The sequence below is a fragment of the Natrix helvetica genome (genome assembly GCF_964273705.1).
Source record: "Natrix helvetica genome assembly, chromosome: 2".
Lineage (NCBI taxonomy): Eukaryota > Metazoa > Chordata > Lepidosauria > Squamata > Natricidae > Natrix > Natrix helvetica.
The window spans coordinates 131,538,800-131,560,100 of record NC_138552.1 but is presented as its reverse complement, the minus strand read 5'-3'; the positions used below and the strand labels follow the sequence as shown (position 1 = coordinate 131,560,100).

Here is a 21,301-nt window from a genome sequence, read left to right as displayed (position 1 = left end):
TCTTCTCAGCTCTACACACACGCATATCAGGGACAACCTCCCTCTGTTCCTCCTCACTGCTCCCTGACTCAGATGCCACCTGGTGGCCAACAGGCCTCTCTAGTCCCTGCTCTGACTCCGAACACCCTCCAGAGTCTTTTTCATCCTCCAAAGCAGTCCCATAATGGTCATTGCTGTCAGAGTCCACCAACAGCTGAGCCGGCTGCTGCTGGGCCACAACAGATAGATAAATAAATAGGTAGGTAGGTAGGTAGGTAGGTAGGTAGGTAGGTAGGTAGGAGAGAGAGAGAGAGAGAGAGAGAGAGAGAGAGAGAGAGAGAGAGAGAGAGAGAGAGAGAGAGAGAGAGAGAGATACCCCTCACGCATCATCACAAAATATCCAGAACCGTAAAGCCTACTAACTTGAAATTTGGCATGTATGACCACTTGGCTTCTAGGTGCTCACTAAGAAAGGATTTTTTGAAATGACCATCAGATCATTAGTATTTCTTATAGTATTATTAACAAGCTCTGATGCTAAGGAGTTAGACTTTCTACTCCCTCTCCCCACTCTTGAAAGTGTCATAGCCTTTGAAACTGCTGTTTGCCACACAAGATGAAGCCTACCCTGCTATAATAAACCTTTATTTGAAAGCTTTTGCTTGTTGAACCATTTGTTGCTTGAGCACATGATCCAAGAAATGCTAGGGAGAGGGAAATTGCAGCATTATTCCTCAGATGGCTGCCAGACACTCTCTTCCTGATCCCTTTGTTGTGAACAAACAAAGCACTGGAATGTAATCGTCCTAACAAATTCGCTTTTGAATTTCAGGCGAGCTTCTGTTCTGCCTGACATCTCATAACTGGATATCAAAATGTCTTGATGCTGTTGCGTGTTCTCAAAATGGGAGAGCACCATCTCTCACGTCATGCCGTTTTGATTGGCTTCCAGGAAACCTTTCAGAAAAAGCGGTAGTAAGGCATGGATGCTATGACATTATTTATTATTATCATTTTATTTAATATTAAATGCATTATTAAATTTACTTACCCCAAGGTAACGCTAGTCTATTTAGGATGCATCCCGAAAATCTACCTGAGAAATATCAAGAAGAACCTCTGTAATAAACAACACTGAAATCTATTTATTTTTTCCTCCTTTAACAATGTTGCATTTAGATTAAAGCACATCTAAACATACTTGCCCAAACCTTTAAAAATGTATAAGAGGATATAAGGCCTTCGATTCTAGTGAGAGCTTTTAACTGCTTCTCATCTAACTATCCCAGTAGCTTTTATTAAAACACATAGACAATAAAAATTCAGTGGATGACTTTAAATGAACCCAGTGGCCCTTGGCTTGACAGATCCTTTAGAAAAAATGCTAATGTTTCCACACTGGGTGTTTTATCCTCCAAGTGTGATGAAGAAAACACTTTAGAAGGTGTAGGCCTACTGCCGTTTAACAAATGCCAAAGGAAAATTTTCTCTGCCCTACAGATTTCTCCAGAGAAGTCTTGAAATTTTAATATGCATGCTAAGTTGTCATTTCAGGAGCTCACTAAAAAAGAAGGCCTAATAATAGTGGCATTTATATGTAATCTAACAAAAAGGTGGTGAGATCAAGGAAGTCCAATGATCTATAAAAACAGGAGAATCCTGAATGGCTCTAAAGTAAATTCAGATTTTTTCCCCCAATTATTTCAGACATTTGTGGCCATTTAGTTTGCTGATTAAATTGCCTTAATTTTCTTGGTGATAAATTTATAGCGTGGAAAGTAGAGTCTAGAATGGGGTTAATCCTAGTTTAAAATCCCCTTTGAACTCTGAAGCCCATCAAGATATTTTCATGGGAGTTCTCATGAAGGTAAAATTTGGCTGAATGAATGAGAAAGTCAAATCTACCCCTCCGAGCTCCTTGGAAAAATGGATCTTTGTGCATGCCCCTTTTTAATGGTTGATTTATTTAAGAATGGGCATTCTCAGCTTCACTTCCTCCTCCTGCTTCCTCATGATTATCCTTTGCTTGATGCGAGGAACTGGGGCTCTTTCGATACTTTCGCAGCCTTTCCTGTGGGAAAAGACTGTATTATTTGTGTTTAAAGACAGATGTTTTGAAATGTTCAATCACCGCAACTGCTTCCCTCTTCCTAAATTCCGATGATTGCTTAGCAACGAATTGCTTAACTTCTATAGCTCAGCCATCGGGTAGGCATGCCAGGCTTTACATTTGTCATAAAATAGGAAAGAGCCATCATGGAAATCAGCTACCAATTGGTCTCTTAAAAATCTGAAATCATAACATTGGGAAAGAGCAAGGTATGAAGCCAATAGCATGAAGGGGGCTTTGGCTACATGGCTCATTTTGGAGCTTTGTTAGGAGTTTCAATCAAAGTTCCTGAGCCACCTGAGGCACAGGAAATCACAAAATGCCAAGTGCCTGTCAACAAGCACCTTTTCTTACATGTAAAGTCCAGGTTGCACGTGGCCGCTAAGGAGGCAGGCTTTTCAGGAACAGGTATAGTGGTGGTTTGACGACCTGGGTCGCTGGAACCGGCAGTCACCCAGGCCTGACACCCCCCTGAACCGGTTTGCCAGTCCGCACCATCAGTGCCACCATCTTGTTTTTCAGTTCTGTGCATGTGCAGATCAATTTTAATTGTACTGCGCATGCGCAGAAAACGCGCACACGAGTGAACCAGAAGTAGTGCCAGCCGGAACCCACCCCTGAACAGGTAGTATTTAAAATGTTCCAGAGTGGAAACTTTTCAAAACTTGATTAGGTCCTCATTTCGGGTTTATTATTGGGATAAGTCATACAGTCAGCCGGCTGTTCAGAATGGATTTGGCACTTTTATCCACTTATCGAGTCCTTCTCAAAGACTTGAGATAGCCAGCTGCTGTTTGATGGTGTTTACGGTATTGTCACAAGATATAAGCTCTTCCAAATAACACTGTATTTTGCAATTGGACAGTTCTCGTGGTGGTCATGATGATTGTGTTGATAATAGTAGTGGTTATAAGGAGATTTTTCAGGGACACTTGGAAAAGAAAATCTGGCAATACCAACCAAAATCCAGGCTCTGATGAAAGTCTCAATCCTGCCCCCTGCAAAAGACTTTTGAAGAAATTTCTTTTGAAATCTGGCCTCCTTCACAATCCTTTTGGGGAGTCGGTCTCATCTTTTCCTGAATAGCCAATGCTCTCCTAGCATTCAGAGAGCTGATGGAAAATAACAATGAAACCAAATGGACCATTAACCAGACATTACCCATGTTCATCTGTTATTCTCCTCTATTGTCTTTTCTGAAGGTGCAGAAGAAGAGAAAGGAAAGCAGGTGATCGATTCCGTGCAGCCTGAAGGGCAATGCGATACAGAAAACATTTCAAGTATTGATGGTAAGCTTCCCAAGACCTTTTGAAAAAAGGGTGCAGGCAGCATACACCTCCTTTTCTTAGAGTATGGTCTCACTTCGTTCAAAGGCACTCCGCAAAAAGTGTGGATTTATGCAAGCCACCAGCCTTCCCAGCTGTGAAGCACAAGAAATGCTCTACTGCCCTCACTTATGCAATTGAACTTTCAATGGGATTCAGGCCTGAGCACTCAAGCATGGGACTGACACTAATTTGCCTAAGCCAAAAATTCCACTGCCACAGGGAACTCAACTGTAAAACAAATGCACACAAAAGCAGTTCATTTCATGCCTTTGTTCTCTCTTGCCTCCCCGTCCCACTCTGTGAACAAGTCCATCGCTAGTCAAGGTGATGGAATTAAAAAAAATTAGCACCAACTGAATGTAGAGAACGTCAACCTTCCCTTTAGTCACCTTTATATGTCAGTGTTAAATCTGCAGACAAAACCCAGTGAGATTTCATTAATTCATTCCAACATTTGGGGCTTATTGTTTAAGTTTGCCTTGCTGTACAACAGAGGTGTAGGCACTAAGGTTCATTATGATGTGCAGCTAGACACCTTCAGGCAGCGTGCATCCATTTTTGTGAAACTGCCTATTTTGGATTTTATAAAGGGCTAAATGGCTTTTTGAGAAGAAATAGATGGGATCATGAACCAAAGAAGTAGAAAATGAGAAAGAATACTGTTTCCTTACCATGTTCATAATCTGATAATGTATTTCAGGGTCTACAGGATGGAAAGGCTAAATTAGTTAAACATAGGCATACTCTCTTGGTTCACAAATGATGCTAAGGTATAATCATGGATTGCATGCTACAATGGTTAATTCAATCATAATGTGGTTTATAAGGTTATCCTGTGATTTATTGAACAACATATGATTACAATAGGGCTATGACTCTGGCAGGTAGTGGATATAGTGGGACCTGGCATGCTGTGATCCATGGAGTTGCAAAGAATTGGATATGACTCAGCGACTGAACAAACAACAATATAAGTACATATTAAATTCTAGTAAACATGCACAATAATTCCAGAGCTACATACAGAGCTGTGAAAAGGTTGGCATGGATTTGCTATGCTGCCTTCTCTTTTTTTATCCTGTGCATACCAACATTTCTAACCCTAACCCCAGAAGTGGTATTCAGCTGGTTCGGACCGGTTCACAAGAACCGGTAGCAGAAATTTTGAGTAGTTCGGAGAACTGGAAAATACCACCTCTAGGTGGCCCCACCCCCATCATTTCCTATCTTATAGTCCATTGTTTTGTTTTGTTTTTGTTTTTTTTCCCAAATTTTTATTGTTTCTTTTTAAAGTTTTCAGGGAAAAAGGATTATAGGGTATAAAACATTTTGACAGCTACATCGTGCAGGTCTTGCAACTTACAAACAATGATAGAAAAATATCAGCATTTACCTATTAGCAGTTTAAAATTTGACACAAAATAATCAGTATGTTTCAATCATTTGTTTTGTATCACTTCCATAAAAATACATTGTAGCAACAATTGCAATAGTGTTCCAAATCCCTTTTGTGATCTGAGTCTTCTAGCTGTTGCATCCTCTCTCCCATCCACCAGCTGAACCTCAGCCCCTCCCTCCCTTGTTTCTTGTGTGACATCCCCCATTTCACTTAAAAGAGCACTGTGTTTTTTAGCGAAAGCCTCTGCTTCCGCTGGTGTGTGAATTCTAATTCTGCTGCCCTCCCAAAAAATTAGCATGCCTTCTGGAAATAGCCATCGGAACCAGACCCCATTATTATATAATTTTTTTTGCTAAGAAGGAATATTTCCTTCTATTATCTCTTACTTTTGGGGGGATCTGTTTAAGAATGGTTATCTCTTTATCTTTATATTTTAGTGGTCCTCCCCTTTGAGCTCCTAGAACCTCATCCCTTGTAGTTTTTCTAAGAAATTTAATATGAACTTCCCTTGGAACGTTATGTGTTCTTGCATAGGCCAAATTAACCCTATAAATCAGGTCAATGTCCCACCAAAGCTGTTGTTTCTCTCTATTAATATACTCTGCTAGTATTGTGGTCATAATCTCCTTGAGATCTTCATTCTCAGCTTCTGGCAAATTTTGGAACCTAAGAAAAAAAGACATCCTTTCAAATTCCATTTTTAACATCTGATTCCCAAATTCTGTATTCCCCCTCTGGATTGTCTTCATCTCATCTCTAATCCCAACCGCCCCCTCCTCCAGCACACCAATCCTCTGTTCATTCCGTGTGGTTTGCTGGTTCGTCTCTCTGAGCTCTTCCTTTAAGTCCTGCAATTGTTTTTTTTAATTTCGTCCTGTCCCTTTAAGATGTTTTGAAGCATCTGCTGAGTAGACAGGTCTTTTGCACTCTCTTCAGAGGCTTTGAGTTGTAGGAAAGATCCCATTTGTGACTGGTGTGCAGGGCTGGACGTTGAAGATGTTGGGGCCAACGAGGCCTTTCCAGGTGGCAATTTCTTAGGACCCATCATGAGGCTCAGAATTAATTGTTATTCTGTACAAAGAAATGGTGTCTGTGGGAGAGCACAGCCGGCAGGGATCACCAAACAAGCAGGTCCAAAGGAGAACAAGTCCTCTAGCAGAGAAGTTAAAACAAATAGGTGGGTCAAAATATTCCAAGTCTGGGGGAGTAACGTATTTGAAGAGGCTCTTGGAGGTCTCTGGGGTGGAAGTTAGTTGAAAGCCATAAAGTTTTCCAAGGGAGGAGTCTCATTCATAAAGACAAAGAAGAAGGAGGAAGTTGGTCATCTTGGGTCAGCCAGTATAGGTGATCAGGAAAACAACAAAGTCAAAATTTCCATAAGTAGTTTAAAAAAGAATCAGTTCAGCCATCTTGCAATTGTAGCTAAAGAAAAAGATCTTTTTCCCCCATTATTTAAGGGAAGTGAAAGTAGTTTTTAAACTTTCTCTCTCTCCCCCATGAAGGGGAGGGATTTTTCAAGCGCCGCTTTTCCGAGGGGGGTGGAATTCCCCCCCTCCAATCTAAGCTCCTCCAGAGGTTGAAACAAGCAAAGGAGGAAAACTGCAAAACCGTCAGAAGTATAAAAATAGTAAAAGACTTGGGGAGACCCCTCGGCTGACCGCTCTTCATTTGCTTTGTTCTAATTGTTTAAACCTCCCAGGGCCGTCCGGCAAAGAGGCGACGTCACTCCCCCCCCCCACTGCTTCCTGGTGCGTAGGCGAAGCTGGGAAAAACACCCCCACCACTGTGGGGGGTTCCAACAAGCCGCCTTTCAGCAGGAGACCCTTCGCTTGAGCCTCCTGTGCTCCTTTCGGAGCCCGCCAAGGGAGTGATCGGCGGACTACACGTCCATCGCCATTCAGTCCCGGAAGTGGACAGTCCATTGTTTTTTAGCTTAGCTGATTCATGCAGCTGAGTGGATTGCCGCGCCTCAGCTGAGCTAAAAAACACCTCAGCTCACCAGTGCTGACACCAAGGGTTGTCTTTGAGTGCTGCGTGCTCAAGCGTTCTCTCATAGAACCGGTAGGAAAACATTTGAAATCCCACCACTGCCTAACCCTAACCCTTTCGTTTGAAAGTGCTGGACTGTTGCTATTTCTGACTAAAGAATTTGAATAAATCACTCGCAAGCTTCAATCTATGCCTCCTATTATTCGCTTTTTTAGTTATGTCTTTGGATGTGTATTTTTTTAAAATCCATATAACAATGCTTCATTATAGATTCCCTTACGCAAACAATGCAAACAATGAATTGTGACAGACATTTATCAGATAATGAAAGGATTCTTAACCAAGCAGTCCGGTATCATCAATACCCATTTCTTTTAGATTATGAACTTCACTGATAATGGCTAATACATTTGCCTCACTTTCTACCATAGGCATCTGTTTCTAAGCATGATGACATCAAGATAAGGAATTGTCTGTCATGATGTCATGACCCAAACTTTGTATGTTTGAATTTGCATTGCAACCTGAGTACATAAAAGGAATCAAATAATAACCAGTTTCCTCTATTCCCAGCAATAATGTCACTTCCCTTTCTATCCACCACCTCTCAGTTGGTTCAAATAATTGCCTGCCCCAAGAGAACAGAAGAGTTTTGTGTTGTGCATAGCAGGAGGAGCACAGATCGTTTGTCATTCACCCTGGACATTTTATTCAGCGTGGGAAATTAACACAAGGCTGTGCGCACTACATTGAGCCCTAAACATACCACCAAAAAGAGGGGCCTAGTGCGTTGTATGAAATGTAGCCTAGAGGCAAAATCAGCACCTTCAACTCTGAATGGCCAGCAGAATTGAAAGATAAGTAGGTAGGGGGCACATCATCTGCAGAGTCCCAAGTCTTGGAGAAGTCAAATCACATATTTTGAGTCTTAGATGAGTGATGTCTCATCTGAACAGATGAAAGACTGCAATGCCAAGCTTACCATTTTGAGTAGCCACCATACAACATTCTCTCATCATCAATATCATTATTAGGAAGTATAATATAAATTAATTCATTGGGGGAGGGAGATGTCACAGCATAGCACAAGTTGTGAACCTATTTGATTTCCTGTGAAGTTTGGTTTTATCATTGATGGGGGAAAGACTTCCATTTTTTTTGGATCATACAAGTAAAGAATGAACTTCTTTTTCTTTTTACAATCCTTTACTCTAGAATAGGAGTGACTGAATGGAGCTGAGCATTTATTGGCCAGATTCCCTTCCAGATGCCTATGTGGAGTTCACAGCAGATATTTTCTCCTTGCACCCTGAGAGAGAAAAATCTGCCTCTCTAGGATTGAACTCTCAACCTTCCAGATGGGAAGCAAACATTTTCAGCTCTAGGCTGCCACACTGCTCACAAATAATGAATGAACTAACGTGTTCAATCAAATTTAACATCAAGGATAGATTATCATCATCTGCAGCTATTTTTTTTCCTAACTAAGCATGTATTGATTTAATCCCATAAGTAGGAAGATAATAATACAGCAAGTAAAATGTTTGATCTGAGATGCAGGGATCAGTTTTGAGACAGAATTATTTCTCTGCATATCTATAGAAAGAGCAGTTTCATTTAAGTTTGAAAATGTCTGTGCTACTGCAGTAAGTGGTTTAATCTAGCAAGTGTGGAAATAAAACATAGATGAATAATTCACAAGCAATTCAACAGAATATTTGCTAGTATATTGGTATGACAACAGTGAGTCAGAAGCAGATTTGCTTCATAGCATATGACAAGCATATTAATTTTTCCCCATTGTCTCTTATTTTTCAAATCTTCTGTTCAGGTGTGAATTTATTCAGGCAATTTCAAAACTTCCAGTCAAGAGCCTTCCAGGGAAATGCCAAGCATCAGCTATGGATGTGCAAAAAGAGTTTTTTCCCACAGAATAACCATAGAAGTATAATAGAAATAAGTTGTTATAATTCAGACTTTATACAGAATTCCATTCAGCCCTACAGAAACAATTCAAAAGAAAATATATTCAGTAGTATTAAGATCTCAGAGACCAGATATTGTCCATTACATAATCATCTAGAAAGCTCATCTTTTGCTTCACAGTACTCTATGGCTATTTCTAATGACAAATAATTGCATCATGATAACCACCATTTATTGCATTTATAAAATTGTAATAATATGTATTATGAGGAGTGAGAATGTATAGAATTATATATTTTTTCTATTATAATTAAAATTACCCTGAAATACTCATTCAAAAGGATAAGATGTGGGTACATTCTGAATATCACTGCTTTTTGCCTGCTCGGTATTAGAGTGGAAAGTAATTGCCCTTATAAGCACATCTCATTTAATCAGTAGCTTGACTGAAATACTGAATTTTGGCCTTTAGGTCTCTAAAGTTCTATAGTTGGCATCCTTGAAAAGAATGATTTGTCACCTGCAGGTTAGTCCACTTCCAGGGCCAGGAGTAAATGGTTCCTGACTGAAATAATGACTGCCTGCAGGGCCTTAATTGCTATAGTGATATCTTTGATATCTTTAGCTGTCTTTAATGCCCATCTGCACTTTACTTTTTATGGTGCAAATGGGCAACTAATTGGTTTGTTGTCTTAACCGGAGTTTGATACTGTTGAAGACTGCACGAATGTCGACCATGAAAACATGCTCCTGATTAAGATACTAGAGTTGCTGCTAGATTTCACACATATTCACAGCCAGGTGCTGGTTCTCTGGGTAAACAATTCTGCATATTTTAGCAGCACAGACGTTTCACTTTGCGGTTGGTACAGTGAAAAGTTTGCTATGATATCTTATAGAATTCAACTCTGAATAAAGTTCTATATCAGTGGTATCAATCATAAAGTGTTCAATAGCAGTTCTGCAAATTATATACATACACACACACATATACATATATATATACATATACATACACATATACATACACATATACATATACGTGTTTTCGTAGATTTTCACGGGTGTAAGTATGCTGGTTTTGTTGTATTCGGGTCTTTTCCCATGTAAGATTGAGATTGTCTTGGCAACGTTTCAGCGAGATCTCACTCGCCATCTTCAGGCTGTTGTCTTTGGCTTAAAATGCGAACAGAGCTGCCGTCTTTCTGTAAATCTTGGTGGGAGGGGATGGGGTGCTGGCTTTGTTTCAGTAAGTGGAATGATTAGTTGTGTGGTTGTATCATGATTGGTAGATTGGTGCTGACCAAGACACAGAACAGGACAATGGCATCACCCACCTCCCTTACATCAAAGGCACCACAGATAAAATCAGCAAAATTCTCCACAAGCACAATATCAAGACAGCCTTCACCACTGACCAAAAAATAGCCAAGATCTTAAGAAACCCCAAAGACAAAATCCAGCTAGAAAACCAAGGAGTCTACGAAATACGATGCAAAATCTGCCTGGCAACATATGTAGGACAAACAAACAGGAGAATAAATACACACATCGCAGAACACAAGAACACAGTAAGAAAAAAAGAAAAAACTCCCTCCCTTTTCCAGCACCTTAAAGCTACAGGACATGAAATCAATTTTGAAGGAGCCAGGTTAATCTCCAAAACACAACACTTCAACAAGAGAATAATTATGGAAGCCATCGAAATAGAGAAACACTCCCACAACATGAATAAACGTGATGATACCTCCCGCCTACCAAACATCTGGAAACCAGCCCTAGTCAACAAACGAACACCACCCACCACCCAGGCCGTTACAATACAAAACAACAATGCACACACAGCCAGCACCAGTCAGCACCAATCTACCAATCATGATACAACCACACAACCAATCATTCCACTTACTGAAACAAAGCCAGCACCCCATCCCCTCCCACCAAGATTTACAGAAAGACGGCAGCTCTGTTCGCATTTTAAGGCAAAGACAACAGCCTGAAGATGGCGAGTGAGATCTCACTGAAACGTTGCCAAGACAATCTCAATCTTACACGGGAAAAGACCCAAATACAAAAAACCCAGCATATATATATATATATATATATATATATATATACATTCTGCCTGGATGGTCTTCTGTAATGAGCCGAAGGACAGAAAGGGGGAGTAGTGAGCTCCCTCCCATATTTGGGCATACCAGGGGTTGTAACACAAATACATACATACATACATACACACACACACACACACACACACAGAGAGAGAGAGAGAGAGAGAGAGAGAGAGAGAGAGAGAGAGTGTATATACACACACATACAGTATATACATACATACATACATACATACATACATACATACATATATATATATATATACATATACATATACACATACACATACACACACACACACACATACACATACACACACAATATATAAAGCAAATTATACCTTAATTATTTTGTTGCCTGTACATATAATGAAGGGCAACTAAATCCTGGTGGGATCAGCAAAATGCGAAATTATATTATTATATTATTATTAAAAATAAAAATAAATTGCATCCTGCAATGATACCTTTACCATCATCAAACAACAACACCTCCCTATCCCAGGCCTTTGGCAAGGACTCAATAAAGAACTCAATAAATAGATAAAAATGCCAAATCTAGTCTAAACATCTGGCTGACTCTGCAGTGAACCAGAATAATAAAGAACTCACTCGATGCATATAAAGGCTAACACCAGCTAAAAAAACTTGCAGCTGTGATTTCACACTGTTGTGAACAGATTATAATAATCACAAAGTATCAAAATCTGAAAATCAAAACATTATGTCATAGCTTTGATGCTCTCAATGGTTATTGGCACACTGGATGCCATACCAGAAAATCTTGAACAGCAATAGAAACTCTGTGGATTAACAAAAATGTCCATCTCTCAATTGCAAAAGGCCACACTGCTTTTATGCACACATATACTTTGCCGATACATTACAACATCCTAGCTTCTTTGGAAAGAATACTTCCCAAGTGTACCTCATACACTTTGGGAAAGAACCCAAAGTGTATGAAGATCAATACCAGCTAAAGAACTAGTAATTGTGGTTTTCTGCTGTTGTGAGAATAATTAAACTGGAGAAAGTTTAATGTCTCCAGAGAAAGAGAAAGAACTGGAGAAAATCACAAAATAGAAAGATTTGAAAAATAGAAACACAAAGATTGTGCAAAAGAAATCAGAGATTGCAGCAATAGTGAAAAGTGCCTTAGGTACAATCCCAAAACAACTGGAGCACAACCTGAACTCAATTGACACTAATAAAGTCACCATCAGCCACTTTCAAAAGGCAACTTTATTTGGAACAGGTCACATCATGAGAAGATACTTCAACACAATCAAACAATAATATATGTGCCTATCCCAGGACTTTTATAGGTGGATAAAAAAGCCAAATCCAGTCTAGATATCTGGCTGAGTGTGACCAACCATAATTCATATATGGTAATTCTCAGGTAATCATGCTGTGATCTTGGATGAGGAACTGTCAGATGTTTTCAATCTTATAAGGGCATATACCATAATAAAAAATTGCAATGCTACTTACTACATACAATGCTAATGTTAAAATGACACTAAAATTTCAAATCAGGTCCAAAGACTCCCAAATTCATATTAATGATTTCAATATTTCTTTTAAAATGAGCCAGTCAAATTAATTTTTTCTTTAGTGTGATTTGGAAATCTAATGCAGTTAATGTAATAATTCAGCAACTTGATTATTGAATTTCAGAAAGAATGCTGACCTGAAAAAGAATGCGGAAAAATAACCTTACTGTTTTGTTTTCAGTTGAAATGAATAGTCAAGTTGAAAACCTAGAAGAGCCTACACAATCACAGACAGAAAATTAACCTCAGGGTAAGTTAATTCATCTTTCCTTTCCATTATATGCTATAGTTTTTTATAGAATACAGAATAATAGAGTTGGAAGAGTCTTGCTCAAGCTGGAGACCCCATGCCATTTTATTACAGCTGTTCCACATGTAATATTTTTAAGATGTTATAGCTAGGAAAACTAATGGAATCTCTATGTAAAACAAAATATGCCTAAAAATATGAATCTGACTTGAATTCCCAAATACAGTGTTGGAAGGTAAAAAAAAAAAATCTCTATGACACCCTTGCTAGATTAAAAATACACTAGAAATGCCCCCGTTCCACATATTCCATAGACAAAGGTCTTTCCTGACCTACGTGCAAGGTTATAAAAATATCTTAAACCCTTTTAAAATTGAAATTGACAATGCACAGCCAGCTGATACTGGCAAATCAATCAGGAAGCAAGATCCCAGAAATCATGATAAGGAAACCTCCTAACTCACAACACTCCCCTCCCCAGATCTTCAACACCAGACCCCTCATGAAAATCCCACACCTACAGAAGATTCCACATTTAGAAAAGATTAACGCTCCCGAACCCTTCACACCACCCTCGAGGCAAAAACGTGTCAGATCAACATATCAACACACCCTACAATCAAAGCCTACTTTCACTATAAACATTACTGTTCTCAACGTTCTGATTTTGCGGGCACCTTTGAGAACTTCACAGTCCATTATGCTGTCAGAGAAACCATTCTCCATCTCAAGCGCATTGTCCAGAGTGCTTATTTTCATGACTCAACTTCAAAAAATGGACCGACAGTATTTTCTTCAAACAGTAGTCACTTGGTGAGGTCAAGGATTGTCTGCAGATGAGAACATGGAGCCTCTTGCTTCCTTCTTCAACCACGCCCAATTGCCAAGGGGTTAATGAGGAAGGCTGGAATAGAGGAAGCCAAACTGCAGAAGACTTAGTCTTACCAATTCTGTCAACAGCCAACAGAGAACATCCCCTTCCTGTGCACAAATAAGTGCTACATTTTCTGTATCTGATCCTTATAATAGGGATCTATAGCAGGTGTTGGGGCAGGAGATGTCTAGCAATCACTGATTCTACTATTGAACTATAGAAAATCAGCCATTTCTACTGGTTGGAATTAGGCCTGGCTCTTTGAAATCTATATTCCAGAAGCGATCGATATATGTTCTGAGAATTTCATGCCCTTGGCTGAACATTGCCAAATGCCACTTCTAACTACTGAACTATTCTGCTCCATAGAAACTGAACTTATAAGCAATTGCAGAGTTTGATTACATGAGAAATGAAAGAGAACACACCGATATGGTCATAGACATAAGCAGCTTGATTCCTTGGTAGACAGAAACCAAGACCTGAAAAAACCCAATTCCCTGTCACATCCTAATTATAAAATCCAATTCTGAAATCCCTACCCAAGGTAGATCAAACAGAATCCCAAATACATTTCATTTCTTTTCCAGTGCTGATTACTTGATGCCAGTATCATATACCACCAAGATGAGCTATTTATACCTATAATGGGATTTCATGTCTCTTCAAACCAAATATAGAAGCTTTGTAACAGTGGCAGTTCTGTCACAGAAATTTTAAAATATCTTATTATTGTGTGTACTTCTTTGTCCTTGCCAGCATATTGACAATATACTGCAATGCTGCAGATGGGAGAGAGAAATACGAGCTGCAACAGCCTCCATTTAAAAAGTTGTCAAGGAAAAAAAGGACACACCAAATTAAAATGCTGCATTTGAAATTCTTCTCTTCTGTGTCACAGTCTAATTCATGCTCTCTTGCTCGCTCTCTCCTTCCCTCCCTCCTTACTCCAGCACTACTAAAAAAATTAAGCTGCCACGTGCTTGACATTTTAGACATAGTTTCAAAGTTTATTACCTCCACTGGTGAGAAAAATATAATTGGTTTCTATAAATTGTTTTTATCTGAATGGAAACGCTATCTTTCTTCTTTGGTGGTTTGGGCTGAAGTAATGCATATACCACACTTGGAATTACTGCCTTAAGTTTTGGTTGCCACGATGTAAAAAAGATGTGGAGACTCTAGAAGGAGTGCAGAGAAGAGCAACAAAGATGATTAGGGAACTGGAGGCTAAAACATATGAAGAATGGTTGCAGGAACTGGGAATGTCTAGTTTAATAGAAAGAAGGACTAGGGGAGACATGTTAGCAGTGTTCCAATATCTCAGGGGTTGCCACAAAGAAGAGAGAGTCAAACTATTCTCCAAGGCACCTGAGGGTAGAACAAGAAGCAATGGGTGGAAACTAATCAAGGAGAGAAGCAACTTAGAACTGAGGAGAAATTTCTTGACAGTCAAACAATTAATCAGTGGAACAATTTGCCTCCAGAAGTTGTGAATGCTCCAACCCTGGAAGTTTTTAAGAAGATGTTGGATAACCATTTGTCAGAAGTGGTGTAGAGTTTCCTGCCTAAGCAGGGGGTTTGACTGGAAGACCTCCAAGGTCCCTTCCAACTCTGTTATTCTATTCTATACGAAATAAAATAGTGCCACCAGTAATAACTTGTTGGTCCTAACTAACCTAGTTGGGTTTTTGCAAGGTGCTCTGAGAAGGAAGGCCTGAAACTCTGAGTTGCTGAAGATGAAAGCCTTCATCTGGGGCTTCTAAAGATGAAAGAGTAAATTTCATCTTTACTCTGCTCCTGTCCCTCACTATCTCAAGTATATATTATGAAGGGGAGGATATATTTAGGGTTTGAAATATCACTGTACTCAAAACTGACAGAGATTATAATGAAAACTGATTCCTTACTGCCAAATAGCAAGAGAAAATTGCCTTACATACCAATCCTTATCTATAGGAGTGGAAGCTTCACTCAATTACTGATTTACTTTCAGGTGCCTTTATAGAAACCTGCAGTCTTAAGACTTAATATAATGTCTGGTTATGATTATAGTGGCATCCATATTTTATGTTATGTTATCAACCGTGTGTAGATTTTTTTTAAAGGAAAGCTAATTTAAGAATCTGTATGTATGTGCAATGATAAATGATAGATGAAAGAGAAAGGGAGATGGTAGATAACAAACTATAATATGGTGGGTCAGATTCATCAATGGTCAAATGTCTACACAAACCAAATGGGGAGAAAAAGCAATGTTTGGATGCAGCCTTTCCTCAAAATGTCTTTAAAAATTGTCCATGTATGCTACTGCTGAGTATCAATCTATCTATATGATGCTTTGGTGCAGATTGAAGGGCTATACAGGACTGCAGAAGGAAAGAAGTTAAAGTATACCAGAATAAGCATCTTCTACTGGCAGGGTAGCTGCAGTTGCGTGGAACTTGCCCAGTGTTGCTCAGCCATAATGTCTGTGAAAAACTCTGGGTTTAAACCAAGGGTGAAATGCTCTGAAGTCTGCTACCGGTTCGCTTTTCTACTGGTTTGCTGCGCATCAGTGGTGGGTTCCAGACCCCGGTGCAACCGGTACAGTGCAACGGGGCTGGGCGTCCACCACATGAACGCCGTACTTACCGCCCGCAACGCCTCTGCGACACTCCAGCTGCTCAGTGGAGCATTGCACAGGCACCGTACACTCCGTGCGTTGCACGGAAGCCCCAAACAGCTCAAATACAGGTAAGGAGCACAGGAGGGTGGGTGCGCCCTCCAGAGCACCGTACCAGAACAGTACCTGGTGCTCCCAGCAGGCACCAGTACGTGCGTACCAGGACATACCGGTTGTATCCCACCACTGCTGGGCGTGCACTTTGCATGTGCACCATGCACGCATGTGTACCACAATCGCTACTATGCAACACTGAAAAAGGAGGATTAAGAAGTCTTTTCTGAGTCTGCAAAGGATTTCCTGCTTTCTAGTGAATAAAAATCCCACAACACAGCTGATTGTTGCACAGATGAGAGTTAGAACTGCCAGTTCGCCTGAACAAGTAGATTTTTTTACTACCAGTTTGGGCGAACCGGTCCAAACTGGTAGCATTTCACCCCTGATTTAAACAAGATTCCAAGGATCACTCTTGTGTTAGAAGGTTCTTAGCTATTCATGTTTTAGGTGGCAGAATTTTATCCTTATGTTTCTCTGCACTGAATATTACGTGGAACTTTGCTCTACAACCGTAAACCAAGAACAAACACATCCATGCCCTCATCCCCCAGTAGGCATCTTCTGCTGGCACAGCGGAAGCGACTGGATGCGACTCTTGGTAAATTTACATAAAACAAGACCGTGGGGAAATACAGAGGTAATATGGATAATTACCGAGATTCAACCAATGCAGTGGGAGAAGAAACGTAGATAGCAGGATATGAAGCAGTGTAATTGCTTACCAGTTATATAAAGAAAGATAATGACATGGGAAAGAAAGGGGAGGTGGGGGAAGAGACGGAGATGAAGGACTTCTTCTTGCTTTCAGGTATGACAGCAGATCTGATTGGGAGGAGGAGGAGGAGGAGCACCCAAAAAGATGGGAAAGTGTCAGAACAAAGAATCTCTTTCATTCCGAGACCTTTCACAGAATCTGATGTTATCGCTTGATCAAAAAGCTTTTCTCTGCATTCAGGGAACTTTAAGCAGACACTAATTGGATCAGCCATTTAAAAACCCTCCTCTAATTAACATTTATATATTATTATGTGATGCTTAGCAGATTTCTCCCTCCTTAGCTCCCTCCCAACCTTAAACATTTAAACTTTTGGCTGCTAGAAACTTTCAGATGTATCAAAAGAGTAGTGTACCTGCTACTCTGGGCAAAGGCACTAAAAGACTTTCTACCATAAAAAAATAGTTACATCAGTTGTAAGACACAGTACACAATCATTTTTTTTCTTAGATTATTAAAAGCTGGTAAATATTACTTTAGATGTATGAATTAAATTTTAATTCCTCTGTGATTAGGGGAAGAAAGACTGTGGCTTCTGCCGCAATATTCCTCAGAATGCATCTCAATATTGCATGATAATCCTGGTGGTTTAAACTTTAGATATCAAATAAGGTGTTTTTTTTTAAATGCTAAGTTAGCTACCTGAGCTTTGCCACCGTACCATTCTTGTCTTATGGTAAGATGAACACCTACATCCATAAATATCTATATTTATGAATTAATTGCAATCCTGATTGCAATTAATTACTCACAGTTTTGAACTGATGTCCCACTGTTCCATCTACTTAGCTGGCATTCATCAGAAAGGGTAGGAAAGCCCTTCCTTCCTCCCTCCCTCCCTCCCTCCCTCCCTCCCTCCTTCCTTCCTTCCTTCCTTCCTTCCTTCCTTTCTTTTTCTTTCATTTTAATATGAGCTATTTGATCTGGCTCCCTTTCTTCATAGAAAAGCTGAGGAAAGTAGCATATGTTCCAGATGTAGAACATGGTTTTCTGTTATGCAAGTCAGACAATCTTTATGAAAGCAAATGATTGAAAGATGAAGTAGGTCTTCTTACATGATTCCAAGCTCATTAGTTAAATAATTACATTCTGAAGAATAAATCCATATTCAATTGATAGTTGGCCATAGTTATTAATCATTTATATATATTTTTACAATAAACAAACATATTAAAGTTGACTCAGTCTCCCATTCTTCCAAGGTGGGTAAAATAAGGAGCCAGATTGTTGGGGGCAATAGGCTGACTCTGTAAACCGCTTAGAGGGCTGGTATATGAGTCTAAGTGCTATTGCTATTGTTATTACCTTTAAGGAATATAAGCATATAACATATTATTTTACAGACATATCACTTGCTAATATCTCCTCCTGATTACTTGTAGAAATGTCCAAATCTGAAATGCTTCCCTACCTTTGCTTTGATATGCAGTTCACCTGACACTTGGGAGCATGTTTTCACTGATAATTTTTCAAAGATTTGGCCTCTGGTTTTGTTTTTCATGAATATTTTTATTATGTACATACAGACATGTCCACTTTAAAATTGGAGAACCTATGACAAAGCATTCATGCTCAATTTCCCAAGTCTTAAAATTCACCAAATTAACGAATGTTGTTGAAGCAGAATGCACAGAATCCAATAGATAATAATAATAATAATAATAATAATAATAATAATAATAATAATAATAATAATAATAATAACAACAACAACAACAACAACAACAACAACAACAACCCACAGCATTTTCTGCACATGTTCCCTAAAAATGGAAATATCAGAAAATGTTAAGTGCTGGGGAAATCAGGACATTTGGATAGTTCGAATTTAAAGATTTATTGTAAGATTAAGCTCTCTACAAAAATCTGAGCTACTAACAGTCAAGGGAAATGAGTGGGAATTAAGAAGGCATTCAAGGTGGGCTGGACTTAGATCTCTTGCAGGCACGCAGGGACTCATGATATATGACGCATTTGACCCCTCCCTTTAGGCTCAGCATGGTCATCTCCTACTAGAAAACCCAGAAACAAGGCGAATACAATCGAGATGCCTTGGTTATTCCCTCTGCAGTGAAAAATGTTCTGGATAATGTTTACACCATCAGCTCCTTTTTTCTTTCTCTCTCCAGAAGACCACGACGACAGAAGGAAGCAGGAAGTGACCGAAGATCTGCAGTCACTAGTGCATTATGTGATGACATTCTGACTAACAGACAGCAGCACACCATGGAGTGCAAAATAGGGGGGGAGGGGGGCAGGGAAATTAAGGGATTTGACTGATTTTTTATATTTGTTTCTCTTCTCCTGTTCAGTTGGTTTGGTAGATGACATGATGCTTCTCTACTATGGGTTGCAGAGTCTTGGTTTAGATTTCTTTGCCTCATTCCTATCTATTCTGCCTCTCCTTTTGAAATCCTAAGGCCCCATTCTTTTGCGTATATATTGTTAGCTTCTAAGTACTGTCTCTCAGTTGCAATTCCTCTTCAAGGCAACATAGGCAAAGGATGTTTTAAGCATTGTCCTTCAAGAGTCTGAGGATTTCTTTGGAGTGATCACAAAGCACTTATATCTGTCATTACTCCCATTAAGTTAAGATGCTGGCAGTACCAGTATCCTTTGATCTGTGGGTAAAGTCAATTTGCCAATACTAGCACATAAACATTTCAGCTTGGTCGACTTTTCCTAAAGCTAGTATAACTGCAAGAATTAAGGGTGAATAGACATGTTACTGTGAATAAAGTTTTGAGGGTTACTAATGTCAAAATTACAACCTCTCCATCGGGGACTGGCAAAAACAATTCCAGTCACATGGCTGATACCCCATGCAGAGATTTTCTATGCAAACTAGGCTGAAAGGCACTTCCAAATGAGGATTGTGCATAATCAAACTAAATATAGATTATAACTCCTGCACAAAGTTGCCCTCACACAAAGTGCTATTCAGCCATCTTCAGATCAGAGCTAATGACATTTGAATTAGCCCTCAGATTGTTTTAACTCAGACCCAGGAGAATAACTAAGTTGTCCACAGACAGAATGTAAACATGTGTTATGGAAAATACATCTCTCAATGAATAAGAGTCACAGTATCGAAGAAAGGATCATCCATGTTCAGGAAAATAACTTTCTTTGCCCCCCCCCCCAAAAAAAAGCCAGGACATGGATTTCTTTTTCCTGCTTGTAAGCACCCCAAGATATGGAGTATGTCTAACTGGTTAGATTTTTTAAATAGGACAAACGATCTCCCCAATTAGCCAATTCCTTGCAAATCTACCCATGGCATGAAACCTTTTATCTATCCTAGTGGTATTTCTCCATAGCTCAATATTGCATTGCCTACTAATAGGTGAGCACCTCTGGAGTATTTGGACATGTCTAAAGTACCTATTAATTCCAGTGCCCTCTGAGTAAGAGGGGTTGCAGATACGCTGCATCTCGCACATGGTATAATATGGCTTGTGGCTTTAACAATTTCATGCCTAATCTTGTTACATTTTCAACTGCATATGCACACTTTTTAAATACATAAAATGCAATTAACAGATATTGGTGATGAATGTTGTACCCATATGTCATCTGTTTTGCTAGCAAATGCTGGGCTCAAATGAAAAAAACAAAATTTTGCATTCATTTTTCAACTACATTGTAAATTAAACTGATACCCTACTTGCAAGATTGAAAGAACACTCAGCATGGGTCCAAGGCTTGATATTATGTAAACTAGTTTCCAACTGCTGTTAAAAACAATTACAGGAAGGTTTTTCTGTGTTATGAAATGCTGGCTTTGCGTAATTATGCATATGTACCATCTTTCAAACTTTTAAGAACAATTTCAAATATAACAAAGGTGTACGCACGTGAAAGGAAGCTGAAATTTACCAGCCTTGGCTTATTTGTAAATATCTCCAACACAAATCTCAGATAAATAGTAACCATTGTTTATGCTTACACTAGCATACCCAAATATAAATTGGTTCATGATATGTAATTTGCAGAAAGATCAAAAAAATGAACATCGGTTACAAATAGATACATACAGCTTTCTTGCCTTATAAGCAATATTTATGTATTCAAAAACTACCGCATTCTTAAAATATGATAGTTTCAACTATTAATTTCTCTTCTCTTTTTGAACCATTCATTACATTGGTGACCTGGAAGACTCCTTTTAGTTACCACATAAGCACAGTATCATCCAGATTAATATGAATTTAGATTTCAATGAAATATATAAAATGTTTGGTTACACTTATATCAATACCATCTGATATTTTTGATATGC

At 39.2% G+C, this 21,301-nt stretch overlaps 1 protein-coding gene across 2 annotated transcripts in view; it reads left to right on the top strand.

Moving 5' to 3' along the window:
* Positions 1-19,790, top strand: part of MACROD2 (mono-ADP ribosylhydrolase 2) — a 1,131,713-nt gene extending 1,111,923 nt beyond the window's left edge. For both annotated transcript variants that reach the window (XM_081941614.1, XM_081941613.1), the window contains exons 16-18: positions 3,292-3,378; positions 12,580-12,648; positions 19,149-19,790. In XM_081941614.1, the coding sequence (XP_081797740.1) occupies positions 3,292-3,378; positions 12,580-12,641 (149 nt within the window). In that variant the 3' untranslated portion in view covers positions 12,642-12,648; positions 19,149-19,790. The remainder of the gene's footprint in view (positions 1-3,291; positions 3,379-12,579; positions 12,649-19,148) is intronic.
* Positions 19,791-21,301: the final 1,511 nt, after the last annotated feature.